The sequence below is a fragment of the Haliotis cracherodii genome, unplaced genomic scaffold, assembly GCF_022045235.1.
Source record: "Haliotis cracherodii isolate W230 unplaced genomic scaffold, xgHalCrac1.p SCAF_3, whole genome shotgun sequence".
NCBI classification, from domain to species: Eukaryota; Metazoa; Mollusca; class Gastropoda; order Lepetellida; family Haliotidae; genus Haliotis; species Haliotis cracherodii.
Window position 1 is genome coordinate 41945304 of NW_027266286.1, and position 14049 is coordinate 41959352.

The 14049-nt window shown below is 43.8% G+C and overlaps 1 protein-coding gene across 1 annotated transcript; it reads left to right on the forward strand.

Annotated features, from left to right (window-relative positions):
• The first annotated feature begins 411 nt into the window (after window positions 1-411).
• On the forward strand, window positions 412-13471 carry LOC139475430 (gamma-aminobutyric acid type B receptor subunit 1-like). Its single transcript, XM_071258644.1, has 14 exons — window positions 412-600; window positions 2031-2132; window positions 2457-2522; window positions 3727-4063; window positions 5157-5318; window positions 6017-6094; window positions 6501-6651; window positions 7456-7564; window positions 8142-8249; window positions 8822-8944; window positions 10039-10182; window positions 10711-10899; window positions 12527-12652; window positions 13296-13471. Exons 1-14 carry the CDS (start codon window positions 412-414, stop codon window positions 13437-13439), a joined length of 2028 nt encoding a protein of 675 aa, XP_071114745.1. The 3' UTR covers window positions 13440-13471.
• The last annotated feature ends 578 nt before the right edge of the window (window positions 13472-14049 follow it).

Below are 14049 nucleotides of genomic sequence, written 5' to 3' on the forward strand. Positions count from 1 at the left end.
ACTGTCTCCCAGGTAAACAATCTGTGGAACCTTGTAAGGGTAGGTCTAACTGTCTCCCAGGTAATCCATCTGTGGAACTGTGTACATGTAACTCTTTCTGTAAGGCAAGCAGCCCATCTGTGGAACCTTGTACGGGTAGGTGTTATTATCTCCGAGATAACCCTTCTGTGCAACTTTCCAGAAGTAGGTCTCACTGTCTCCAATGTAACTCCTCTGTGGGACCCTTTTACTATGAAAGTTTCCAAATGTATCCTACTTTAAACATAAATTCAACAGTATTCCTCTAAGATCATCGGATCCTGGTCAACTTGCTTCAAAATATATGAAAGACTTAGTAATTATGTGATTCAATTTAACATCGAGTATCTGCGAATTTACCTGTCCTAGAAACAAAGGAAGATAGGCTTATATATGTTCTCTCAACACCAGGTGTCCTACGGTTCTTCTTCCCCGGCGTTGTCCAACAAAGTGCGCTTCCCCAAGTTCATGCGCTTGGCCTCTGCGGACACAGCCCTCACCTCCATGCGGATACGGATGATCCAACAGCTGGGCTGGTCCCGGGTGGCCACCATCTACCAGAGCTATGAACTCTTTACCTTGGTGAGATTACAAAATGACTTACCCGTAAAGATCCGGATTAGATCAGGTCTTCAATAACCCATGCTTGCCGTAACAGGCGACTGTGCTTGTCGTAAGAGGCAACTAACGGGATCGGGTGGTCAGGCTCGCTGACTTGGTTGATGCATATCATCGTATCCCTTTTGCGCAGATCGACGCTCGGGATGTCAATATCTGGATTGTCTTGTCCAGACGCGATTATTTACAAACCGTCGCCATATAGCTGAAATATTGTTGAGTGCGGTGTTAAACAACAAACAAACAAAACAAACAAAATAACTTCATCTTTACTATATCTCGGGGACACGGTCATGCTATTACAGCGAAATCACAATGTTGGAACTATATTTTATTGCGTTCACTTTCCTAAAGGATGGTGGTTTGTGTCAGCACGGGTATGGTTTATTTGTTCAAGTCAGTGCGACTTGCTTCATGATGTGGCTCACCTTGGTTTCAGGATCGTTGGCTGATTTAAGATTGGCTCCAGTTCTAACCATTGGTATGTCAGCACCGTACCCGTGTTCGTGTGTTGGAGATACCATATAAGTTCTGATCAAAATCTGTACGGGGGATAACACCGGGCATTATTATGGTACTGGAGATACAATATCAACTCTGACTAGAATCTGTATGGGTAATAACACCAGACATTATAATGGTACTGGAGATACCATTTCAACTCTGACCAGAATCTGTACGGGGGATAACGTCAGGCATTATGATGGTACTGGAGATACCATTTCAACTCTGACCAGAATCTGTACGGGTAATAACACCAGGCATAATAATGGTACTGGAGACACAATATCAACTCTGACCAGAATCTGTACGGGTAATAACACCAGGCATTATTATGGTACTGGAGATACAATATCAACTTTGACCAAAATCTGTGCGGGGGATAACGCCAGGCATTATGATGGTACTGGAGATACAATATCAACTCTGACCAGAATCTGTACGGGTAATAACACCAGGCATTATTATGGTACTGGAGACACAATATCAACTCTGACCAGAATCTGTACGGGTAATAACACCAGGCATTATCTGTACGGGGGATAACGACCAAGGGCGGATCCAGCATATTTAACAGGGAGTGGTCCAAAGTTTTCTCTCAGATAATTTAAGTGCCTACAAAATACAACATTTGGTTTTCAAAAGTGTGTGGATACATAATTGTGGTTCTTGAGATACTTTATCGACTTTTACCAGAATCTGTGCTGGGGTTTTATGACTTTATGACTTCAGGACAGAAATAGTGTTTCAGAGATGGGCTGAGGTAAACGATATATAATACAATGGATGAATAGTCTATCGATTAGTCAACGGTTTAACATCGTCCTACAGTCAGGTTACGTTAATAGACATTACGACATGTCCCCTGAAACCCCCTGCACCTCTTTGTACAGGTGAACGATGATTTGCTCGAGGCCTTTTCCAAGGCGAATCTTACCGTCGTGGCGTCAGAGGTCTTCAAAAATAGTCCCGTAACACAAGTTCAACGACTGAAGGTAACGCATCAGAAATCATGTTGTACTGTGAACGGTGTATAATTTCAGACCGGCTATGTGCTCTGTGGACAGAGCGTCCGCCCGGAGTGCGGAAGGTCGGTGGTTCTATCCCCCGGCCCCGTCATATCAAAAGCCGTTCAAAAGATGATAATTGTAATTACCCTGCATGGCGCTTGGCATTAAGGGGAGACTGTATTACGTGTTTGGGTGGAGTATCTATGTTAAACCCCGTTTCTTATCGCCTATCATATCATGTGCAGACATTGGCAGTTAAATAATCATATTCTGTGATGTATGACAGAGAAGCTTGTGTTGATGTTGCAGGACAAGGATGCCAGGATTATTGTCAGTGGGTTCTATCCGGAGCTGGGCAGACAGGTTCTATGTGAGGTAATCTGACACGTTAAGCGTATACTGAACCAAAACTGTTAGGGATCATGACTAGCTTTGGGGATACGTTTTTGAAATGGAGACTGAGCACTTACTTTCATAAGAATATCCCCAAAATATTTATTATTCCTACATGTTCCTTTAAGTTCAGTATATTAAATATTGTGAGTACTGTTTTGTCTGGGGCTCGGTGACCTAGTCGCCTTAGTGCAAAGTCTCGGTCGTTGCCACAGAATCCAGTGATTGTAGCTTGGAATCTCAAATTCCCCCCGATCATGGTTCATGGCTTGTCAGCACCATACCCATGCTCGTGGGCTTCCCCAAAGTGATGAATGTCCAACAGCTGCATCACTCCGGGTATTCCTCCCACATCAACTGACAGACAGTTATATAACTTGAGTTCTATTCAAAACGACGTTAAACCCATCTCTTTCACAGATAGATTCCTACCTTCTGTGTATATTCTTAATGAATATCTCTAGAATTGTTTGGCCATAATGGCCTCTACGATTGGACATCAATAATATAGGGATCAGCGCCAGGGAGGGTGAGTATCAGAATTATGACACCCGTACTGTTCTGCCCCCAATAAGACCACTACGAATCCATTCCTAGACTTCCTCCATCTCCAACATCAAATCCTAGTCCTAAAATATTGGGGGTTGACTTTCTTGATATCAAGATTAGGGCACTCTATATCCATAGAGGTAGAGAGGACACGGATGACCCGGTAGTCTTCACTTTATGCCCCTTTTCCAGGAAACCTGACATGTTAACTCCGCCCTTGGCCATGTCACGTCGTCACTTATTTTATGTACACCCTTTTTAAAATCCCGGATCCGCCTCTGCATATTCAGTTTCGGAGTGGCTGGAATATTGCAAACGCGGCGTAAAACCATACTCACTCACTAACTCGTCAACCCGTACACGTGCCATATGTAAATGGATCATGTCACACCAGCGCAGCATGTCACACCTCAGAGAAAGGCCTGGGGAATGCATTCCACATCTGAGGGAGGGTAAATCGTAGTTCTTTCAACGTCCCAGACGCCGTTCCATTCAATCCCCTGCAATAACAGCAACATTTTCCCTGGTTTAAAATCCCAAACTTTATATAAAGGTTTATATGGGAAGAAAACAACCAAGTCTCAATAACTTTTGCCTTTGAGTATATACTATAACACTTGGATCCTTTTCCTCTCAGAGCTACAAGATCGGGCTGATCTACCCCCGGGTGATCTGGATACTGATTGGCTGGCTGAATGTCAAGTGGTACATGGAGACCGACGTCACAATCGACTGCACCCCGGATCAGATGGCCCTGGCGCTGGAGGGGGCAATATACACAGGTTTCCTGTATATGGATCCCTTCGACACCCCCACGATATCCGGCCTCACCCCTCCTGAGTTCACCCTACAACACAGGATGCGGAACAACAACGAAACACTCCCTGGTGACATCCTCGCCTCACAGGGGTATGACGTCATGTGGGCGGTAGCCTTGGGTCTTAATGCTACAATGACGACTTTGCTGGAGACCGGTGATTGGTTTTAATCTTTACAAATATTTAAAGAAATCTCAGAATATATATATCTGTATATTCACAATGCTTTATCGCGTAGCTATCTTATATTTCACGATAAAATATTGTTCTATCATGACATCATTTCTGGAAATTAGAACATGCGCTCGCTACTTGATGACGTCGTGTATTGGATGACGTTGTTTTTGAGAGGGAAATGTCGGGAGTTGTTCCCTAAAGATCCTTATAGCTGGGCAACGCAGATAAACTCAATGTCCGAACGATCGCACCCAAAAGTGGGAGGGTATGACGACATTGGGAGGAAAGGTGCAGATATTCAATGTGAGGATTGTGAAAATATGCGTGGAATACCAAACTTAACCCACCTGTTCAAAAAATGGACTTGTCCGACATTGCCGAGGTCCGATTGTATTCAGGGAGTCGTCATTATTGACATACGGGTAAGAAGCTTGGGAACTGATGGGGTTCAATTGGTTGACGATGGTGTCATTTATCTCTCTGTTCTGGTGGAGGTCTTTTAGTCTTTATATGTTGGCGTTCTAGTTTAGCAGCGGGCCTATTACCAATCAGTGATAAGTTAAGTGTTGGCTTCCCTTTGTCCATTGCTAAGCACCCATCGGCCCAATTATCTCTTGGCTCTCCTCGTTAAGATTCTACCTTTGTTTTCTTATTACTTCTGCCCCATAGCATTATTCACCTGATGAAGGAGTAAGTATGTACTGCGAAACGTTATGTTCCACATAATAAAGAAGTTGACATCCATAACTTCTCTTCCCTAATAAATGGTTTAATTTCCCTGCAGTGCTTTACAGTACATTAAAACAACGACCACGAGTCGTTTCTTTCTTAATTACGCGGCGGCGTCATGACTCTGTACACAGTGACCCTGATAATCCGGACGGTGCCGTTTTGGATGGAACCGTCGGGATAAACAGCATGTAACGAAGCATAGGGACAGTCTGTGTCCCAACGTGGTCCCAACGTGGTCCCAACAGTAACCGCACGGTCGGGGTCTCCAGATTGACGGGATCCGTACTAACGAGGTTGCACTGTGTGTGAGTTGTTCATGTATGCTGCTGTGTGTTGGCAGGCAGCAACAAAAGCCTGGAGGACTTCACGTACACGGACACGGCGCTGGGGGCGTTGATCCACAGTCACATGTTGAACGTCAGCTTCCAGGCCATGAAGGGACCTGTGTCCTTCGACAAGAACGGAGATCCCATCAGCTACGTCACAGTGGAACAGATCCAGGGTAGGGAACATGATGGCTGTCTGTACAAGCACCACGGAGCGGTATACTTCACTTATTGCATATAGTATTTTCCTTATGTTAGGATTTACAAAGGAAAAGTCAGGCAATATTTGTTTGGGTTTACCAGTCTTGGAATAGTTTTGGAAAATAGATTTCCTTATGTAGTCAAGGAAAAGTTATGGCAGAATAATATTTTTATACCAATGCTTTTTAAAGCGATATATACAAGCGACAGGAAAATAAATAACGACAAACGTGGGTTTATGCTTTCTTTAACCTAGCAGTTTATAATCAGACCTAATCCAGCATGGCTGGCCCAGTCGTCTAATGCGTGATATTTTGATGTGCAGAGTTGCGTCCCTCACGCGTACCAGGATCATATGGCTTTGTAGCGGATATTTACCGCCAATATTTCAGTGTCCCGACGTTTATGTTTAATGTGGAAGGAAATGAAACTGCTGCAGTTCTTTGACTTCGCACTTGTTGACCGACGGTGATTGGTATGTTGCTGACAATCAGTGGATCGTAATCAGGGAGAATCTAGCTTTCGACCCAATGTTTAACGGATCCTGACAAGGGTAAGGGAATCAACTCTGCGCAAGGAAACGAATGGGCAACCTGTATCCCAGACTCAATTAATGAGTTCAATCATAGGGAGGAAGTGGGTCAACAATTGGCAAGTATTTTCTGTCTTCCAGATGGTGAGCGGAAGACGATTTGTTATGTGAGGGAAGACCAGGAAGGGAAGCTGAACTTAACCCTAGCTCGCTGGGCAGGTGAGAACACCGCTCATAAGTAGAGATAGTATGTACTTGGGCAGTCTTCAGATCTTACTTTCAACGTTCCTTTGGCTTGAAATACCCTATTGTATATCACCATGAATCTTTTTGATAAGGACATCAAATAACGAGAGGAGCTACACATTCAGATTGAACATAACCACATAACTGGACACACACAGGGCACCTTCCGTTACATTCGAAATCACGTTTGTTTGTTCTATAACGTCGCACGCTGCAATATTCAGCTACACGACGACGGCTCCTGTATATTATCGAGTCTGAACCAGACTATCTCGTGTAAAAGCACCAGCCTGTCATAAGACCTCTTTTTATGTGAAACTGGCATCTGGGGCGCACATTGTTAGCTGTCAGTGAAGTCATATCCGTATTCAATGATCAGGTGGCGTCCCTCCAAGAGACGGTGTGTTGACGTACACGTTGACCTTGACCTTGTCCCCGGTCTTGTATGGCTTCATGTGCACGCTAGCTGCGCTGGGTCTCCTGGCTTCTGTCGCCTTCCTCATCTTCAACATCTATAACAGGAAAGTGAAGTGAGTATGTCGTATGTCTACATTGATTGTAACAGTTTTTCTAGGTTAAGGTAGTCTTTGAATGGCATTTAGAAGTGATACACATAAGTAAGAGAATGTATGGATGTCAACTGCCTCATAGCATTCATTCACCTGCTGAAGGAATAAGCATATACTCCGAAACGTCATAATAAAGAAGTTGACATCCATACATTCTCTTCCCTAGGTTAAGGTATATAACAGGTTGGTAGCGGTGTGGTAGCACAGTGGTCAAAGCGTACGCTCGTCACGCTGAAGGCCAGGGTTCGATTCTCCACACGGAAACAATGTATGAAGCCACTTCTCTGTGTTTTCCTTTCTGGTGTATCTGGAATGTCCCTAAAAAGGCGGAAAAGTCGGGTTCGTTTGTTTGTTGTTTAATACAACATTCAGCAGTATGCCAGCTATATGACGGCGGTCTGTAAATGAGCGAGTCTGGACCAGACAATCCAGTGATTGACATCATAAGCTGTGGGGGTCGGGTGTGACAAATGGATATTTTTTGGAGGGTGACCCTCGCTCAAGGTGAGATGATCTTGTCATAGACGTCAGAGCAATAGTCATTGCTCAAATATATTATTTCTCTTTTGTTTATTTGTACAAAATCCACGTTTTTACACGTGAATCATTGCAGGAATTTGGCCAGGTTTGAATATTACAACAATGTTATTTTAAATCACGTTTTGTGTCTCTAACAGCTACATAGGTACGTACACTATGGGTGTTATTGCTAAGTACGAGCAGTTGTGAATTGGAATGTAATAAAAATGTCAGTAATATTTCCAGATTTATTAAGCTCTCATCACCACGTATCAACAACATTATTCTCATCGGGTGTATACTTACCTACGTCGCTGTCTTCATCTCAGCGCTGGAACCTTCTGTAGCATGCAAGGTAGGGTATGCAACGGTACACTCAGTCCCGTTGTAACGCTACAATTGGTTCATGATCCATTGTCCCTCTGCAATCCCAACCACCAAACGCTGCGATGTGATTATACACGCGCTTCTGTGACTTGTGATCTCGCACGGGCTTCGCGCCATGAATAATAATATGAGTTATTATTTAAATACGAATATTGCAATTTGCAAAGAAAAGGGATTTTGCCAGCTGTGTCGACAAGCGGATACATAATCGAAATCTTGGTGGGAATTATACATATAATTATTATTTCAATCAAGGAATATATGATGACATGTATGAGGCGGCCATAAAATAAAAAAGATAAATGTACATATCTGAAAAGAACGAGTTTAGCAACACTCCACAAAGCGTTGATACTACAGTTTATACAATACAGTGTTAAATGCAGTTGATAGTAAGTATACTATGCACACATTGAGCAGGAATAATCGAATATAATAATTCAATTTTCAACGGTTCAATGAAAATGTATTGTCATTTCTGTAATACTGTGAAACAAAATCCATGCCATTTAAAATGACACTAGATATTTTTATTGTGTTGCCAGGGGAGACGGTACCCTGCCATTCTGGGATGGTCGTTAATATTTGGTGCTCTGTTTTCCAAAACATGGAGGGTCCATTTGATATTCACCAACGTGAAACTACAGAAGAAGGTACGTGCTGGGCATGACTGAACAGATGTTGTCCCTCCCTCCTTCCTGACCTCTTTACCCCCTTCCTTCCGTCATATCCTACACTGTCAGTCGGAATACACACATTGATAATACGTTGTTTTGGGGGTAGAACTTAAATTTGAGAACGATCTTGTTTTATCAGAGTCTGAATCATTAATTAAAAAAAACCATGTTTCAAGTGGAAAGGTTTTGTTAAAGTAAGACAGAGTTAGAATATGTCCCCAAATACCTCATGATGGTCTTAAGGACCGAATGGAAGGGGGAGGGGGCAGTGGGGCATGTTTATAAAATGCCATCAGGTACCAACTAGTTGTCTGGGCCAGGCTTTACTCTCATACCTGGAATACTGTCGAAAACAAGATTCACCCACTTAATTCATATATTGGAAAAAGAATACTTTGACTTGCAATTCTTATAACATAGTAAACAAAGTTGATAATTCTTTTTAAAGAAATAATAAATCGTAATCATGTTTGATTTTTGCATTGTATTTTCAGCATATTTGTTTCGCCAACAAACATATTGGCTAATGTTGTGTTTGTGGTGCCCAGGTGCTGAAGGACAGCCACTTGTTCCTGATGGTGGCTTCCCTGACTCTCTTCAACCTGGTCCTGCTGGTCAGCTGGTCAGTGTTTGACCCCCTGTACATACGCTGGGACGAAATATACGTGGAGGTAGGCGATTGTCTGCTCCAGACTCGATTGTTTACATATCACCATCATACAGCTGGAATATTGCTGAGTGCAGCGTTAAACAACAAACACCCAAACAAAATCTGTGTCGGGAAGGAACTCTGTAGAGGGGTCAGATTGACATGCTTTAACTCCCGTAGAAGCTGAAATAAGACAGTGTTCCTTATCTTCAATGCCTTTTTTACAAAACTATAACTTGTGTAGACATATGTACACAATTAACCTGAAAACACACTCACTCTAATACTGACTGACTGAATTCAATGCTCCCTGGCTGACTTCAATGCTTACTGACTGCCTTCAATGATCACTGACTGAATTCAATGCTCCCTGACTGACTTCAATGCTCACTGACTGACTTCAATGCTTACTGACTGCCTTCAATGATCACTGACTGAATTCAATGCTCCCTGACTGACTTCAGTGCTCACTGACTGACTTCAATGCTCCCTGACTGACTTCAATGCTCACTGACTGACTTCAATGCTCACTGACTGACCTCAATGCCCACTGACTGAATTCAATGCTCCCTGACTGACTTCTATGCTCACTGACTGACTTCAATGCTCACGGACTGAATTCAATGCTAACTGACTGATTTCAATGCTCACTGACTGACCTCAATGCTCACAGACTGACCTCAATGCCTATTGACTTACTTCAATGCTTACTGACTGACTTCAATGCTCACTGACTGACTTCAATGCTCACTGACTGACCTCAATGCTTACTGACTGACTTCAGTGCTCACTGACTGACCTCAATGCTTACTGACTGACTTCAGTGCTCATTGACTGACCTCAATGCTCACTGACTGACTTCAGTGCTCATTGACTTCAGTGCTCACTGACTGACTTCAGTGCTCACTGACTGACTTCAATGCTTACTGACTGACTTCAGTGCTCACTGACTTCAGTGCTCACTGACTTCAGTGCTCACTGACTGACTTCAATGCTCACTGACTGACTTCAGTGCTCACTGACTGACTTTGAACAGTGCTCACTGACTGACTTCAATGCTTACTGACTGACTTCAATTCTCACTCACTCACTCACTCACTGCTGTATGCCCCCCAGTCTCGGGAGGGTGGGGACGTCCGCCTGCGCTACATGGGGGCCATCTGCGAGTCCAGTTACATCCGCTACTTCGATGCCGTGCTGTTCTCGGTCCAGGGCATCCTTCTCATGTTGGGCGCCTTCCTCGCCTGGGAGACCAAGAAGGTAGGACCAATACTCTATGGTGTACGTTGAAGTGGCTGTGTACACAATTCTCCCTGGCGTCGTAACATCAACAACAGACCAACATGTAGTTGTAGGCACTGTGTTGTAAAGTCCTCAGTATATCTCGCATGCATGCTCGTGGCTATATAAGTGCAATAGTTTTGAACGCGACGTTAAGACCTTCTCACCCAGAACACGCTTGACTTGAGGGGCGGTCGGGTAGCCTAGTGGTTAAAGCGTTCGCTCGTCGCGCCGAAGACCCGGGTTCCATTCCCGACATGGGTACAATGTGTGAAGCCCATTTCTGATGTCCCCCGCCGGGATATTGCTGGAATATTGCTCAAAGCGGCGTAAAACCATACTCACTCACTCACTCACTCACTCACTCAATGACATCGTGTGTTGTTGCAATCATTGGATTTTAGTGTTACGTTTTAGTCTTTAAGTTATGTATTTATGTAGAATATTTTTGACAGCAACTTTTGTTAAAACAATCGGTCCCGCATTAATCTGTATCTACTGATGTAGGTGAAGGTGGAGGCTCTCAACGACTCCAAGAACATCGCCGTGTGCATCTACAACTCCGCCGTCCTTGGCATACTCCACATCATCATCACCGCCACCATGACCTTGAGACCCAACCTGGAGTACGGCATCACGGCAGCAATCTCCTTCATCACCGCCACGGCCGTTCAGTGCATCATCTTTGTGCCGAAAGTAATTTGATGTGATAGGTGATGATGTTGATGGCACGCGGAAGTCATATGATGGTTCGGTTTGCGGGTGGCCTCTGAAAGCGGCCATCTTGGCGACACATTTTGTGATGGCTTTTTCTGTGTGAGAGTGACGTTTAACGATGGGTTTAACGCAGCTTCAATGCGGGAAGACTACCCAACATGATGCAAGTCATATACTTTTACCCCTTCTTTGTGAAAACCATGAGACAGGTATGGTGCTGACCACGTAATAGGAATTCTTATCAGGGCGAACCTGGATTCGAACCAAGGACTTACCAAAAGGATATGTTGAGTTCAAATGGCATTGTTTTCATAATTAAGAGTTATCAATCATATCTTCTTTAGCATGTTATTACACTCCTACGATTGATTACGATTGACAATTATAGCCAGGGGCCGTATTTATCAACCAACCTAGTTTTGACTTAAGAAAAAACGTAAGTTTCTGAAAATTGACTAAGCCAAGTCCAAAACTTAAGTTGGTATTCACAAAGCGTCTGAGTAAAAAAATCAGCTAAGTCTGCCGTGAGAAACTAAGTCGATTTCACCGTATGCAATCAAGAAAGGACTATCACAGCTATTTTTAGCCTACCAGTGGAACTCTTTTCACTAAAAGGGAGAAAAACGTCATCGGGGAATTCCCAGACAGCGCAGACGAACAGGCTCAGTTTTTCAAGGAGAGGCTATCTGAACGACCACTGCATCGAGTTTATGTGAAGTGTGTTGAGAGGAGCAGCAACCCTGCAAAGTGAAACAGAAGGCTTTTTGCTTGCTACTCGGGACCAGTCACTTCCCACTCGAAACCGTCAATGTGTGATTTTGCATCAAAATGTAACTATACAATGTAGTCTAAGCAATGAATTTAATGAGACTGTCAAACACATTGCCAGTGGAAGCCCTGCTGTGGAACAAACACAGTATCTTATGCGACACGATGGAGTGGCTCGATCATTTTATAACCGTCTTCGCCATGCTCGTGGTTTTGTCACAGCGGTCCATCTAGTATGACCAAGAATATGTAGAAGGCGTCATGGAAAATGACACATTCAAAATTCTTTAGAATAGAACCGTATACCTATCCAGGCTAACAAACCTGATCAAGTCATTGATATCATTGAATTTTTTTGTCCCTTTTGACACAAATGTGATTGACAAGATTCAGGAAATCATGGCATGTGTGCAGACCTTGCTTTCGAAATATCATGCTTGCATCCCAAATACCAAGTTGTCCGACTCCCCATTGTTCTCGGTGCCCTAGGTTTGGTACCAATCTGTTAAATGAATACCCGGGTTTGCTACCAGGAATACAGCCCTTCTGACAATCTGGGTAATGCAAAAGGCTGCAGTGTTGGGGAGTCGTCACACTCTCCGAAAAGTTCTGGGAGGGTTCCAGTTGGCTGCCCTTCCTGGGAGATGTCCCATTCGCTGTCTGGGCTGCGTGTAGAGGAGGCAAGGGCCCTGAGTTGATGATGAGCCTAACCAGGCTGACTGTGCCAGGATCACCTAAACCCTCTTTGCTACATATATTTATTATTATCTGTATATAATAATGGCAACGACGAGGACAACGACGATGACGGTAAAGCTATTTATGAATTTCCTTTCAGGTTCTGCAGTATCGGAATAACCGCCTAAATCCCGAGGGCGACCGGGGACTCACGATTGGAAAGGAGGCGACCATCACTTCAACAAACCTCTCCACCGTTGACGACAACGACCACAAACTGAAACAAGTAGGCGATAAACAACATAATAATTGTTTCTTTCGCAATCAGTGTCCATGTTGTACTGAGTGTATTACCTCATTACGTTGATATCTTATATACTGTGAAACGACGTCAACTCTAACTTTACTAGCTCGATATGTCGTTTAAACATTAAAGTAAAATTATGGTCCCGACAGAGGCATTATAGCTTGGATAACTCGATAACATTGTCATTTCAATGGTCCCGACTTGAATAGGTCACACTCTCGTTGGTACGCTTTGATAGCTTAACTGACAATGAAATGCAAAGGAAATTATAAACCACAAACCAGTCAACCTGACACCCGGTACCAAACTAATAAAACGGCCATTCCAGATGACTGAAAGCATTAACATCATATCAATGCAACTTTCGTCGGTATGTTTTTAAAGAGTGAGTGAGTGTGGTTGTACACCGCTCTTAGCCATATTCCAGCAATATCACAGCGGGGGACCCCAGACATGGGCTTCACACATTGTACCCATGCTGCGAATCGAACCCGGGTCTTCGGCGTGACGAGCTAACGCTTTACCCACTAGGCTACCCCACCGCCCATGTTTTTTAAAGAAGCGTGTGTTTTATATGACTGTCAAGCCAATGATGTTCTCTGCGGTTGTTTGGATGTTCCAGAAAGACAGCGAAATAGCCAAGTTACAAGACCAGCTGGAGAAGCTGAAGCTCTTCATCAAACAGGCGTGTATCCCTACAGGAGACAAGGGGGCCCCGCCCAGTACTGATGACCCAGGGGACGTGGCGTTACCACCAGATGCCTAAATTTACAAATTCCGTCCGAAAACTGGCTCTTAACATTCGTACATAGACATGGGAACATAGCCAACTCCAAATTGAGCATGAGGACGTTGTTGTCAAAGATGTTCAACCTGATACGTTTGTTGTACAAATTGTAAAGAACGGTTAATGATGGAAGAACAGGACTATGAACCTATGAATCGGATTTCTGTGGAATAACTTTAAAAAGTTAGACTCCATCTGATATAACGTTTGCACTAAGGAACTGTCCTGTTCACAGTCAAGCACCTCGTATGATCCGCATCGAAAGAATAATAAGTCGACTATCCGTCTGATCCTGTCTGTTGACTATCTGTCTGACCCTGACTGTCGACCATCCGTCTGACCCTGACTGTCGACTATCCGTCTGAATCTGACTGTCGATTATCCGTCTAAACCTGACTCTGACGTTTGGAAATATATCTGACCCTGACTGTCGAACATCTGTAGGATATCACTTTCGAGCCATCATCGAATATATGTGTACGTTCGCTTTCTATCCTATACTGGAGGCACGGGTGGCCAAGTGGACTTGGTTTAAGGAGTTGCTTCCCTTTGCTGCCGGTCGCCAATGTCCTGGTTTCGAATTCCAGAT

What these genes read in the sequence shown, in the direction of transcription:
- LOC139475430 (XM_071258644.1), top strand. Translation starts at nt 412, where the DNA reads ATGTTCTCTCAACACCAGGTGTCCTACGGTTCTTCTTCCCCGGCGTTG. An exon ending in GCTATGAACTCTTTACCTTG is followed by an intron (nt 601 to 2,030) that starts GTGAGATTACAA and finishes CTCTTTGTACAG; the next exon opens with GTGAACGATGATTTGCTCGA. An exon ending in GCAGACAGGTTCTATGTGAG is followed by an intron (nt 2,523 to 3,726) that starts GTAATCTGACAC and finishes TTTTCCTCTCAG; the next exon opens with AGCTACAAGATCGGGCTGAT.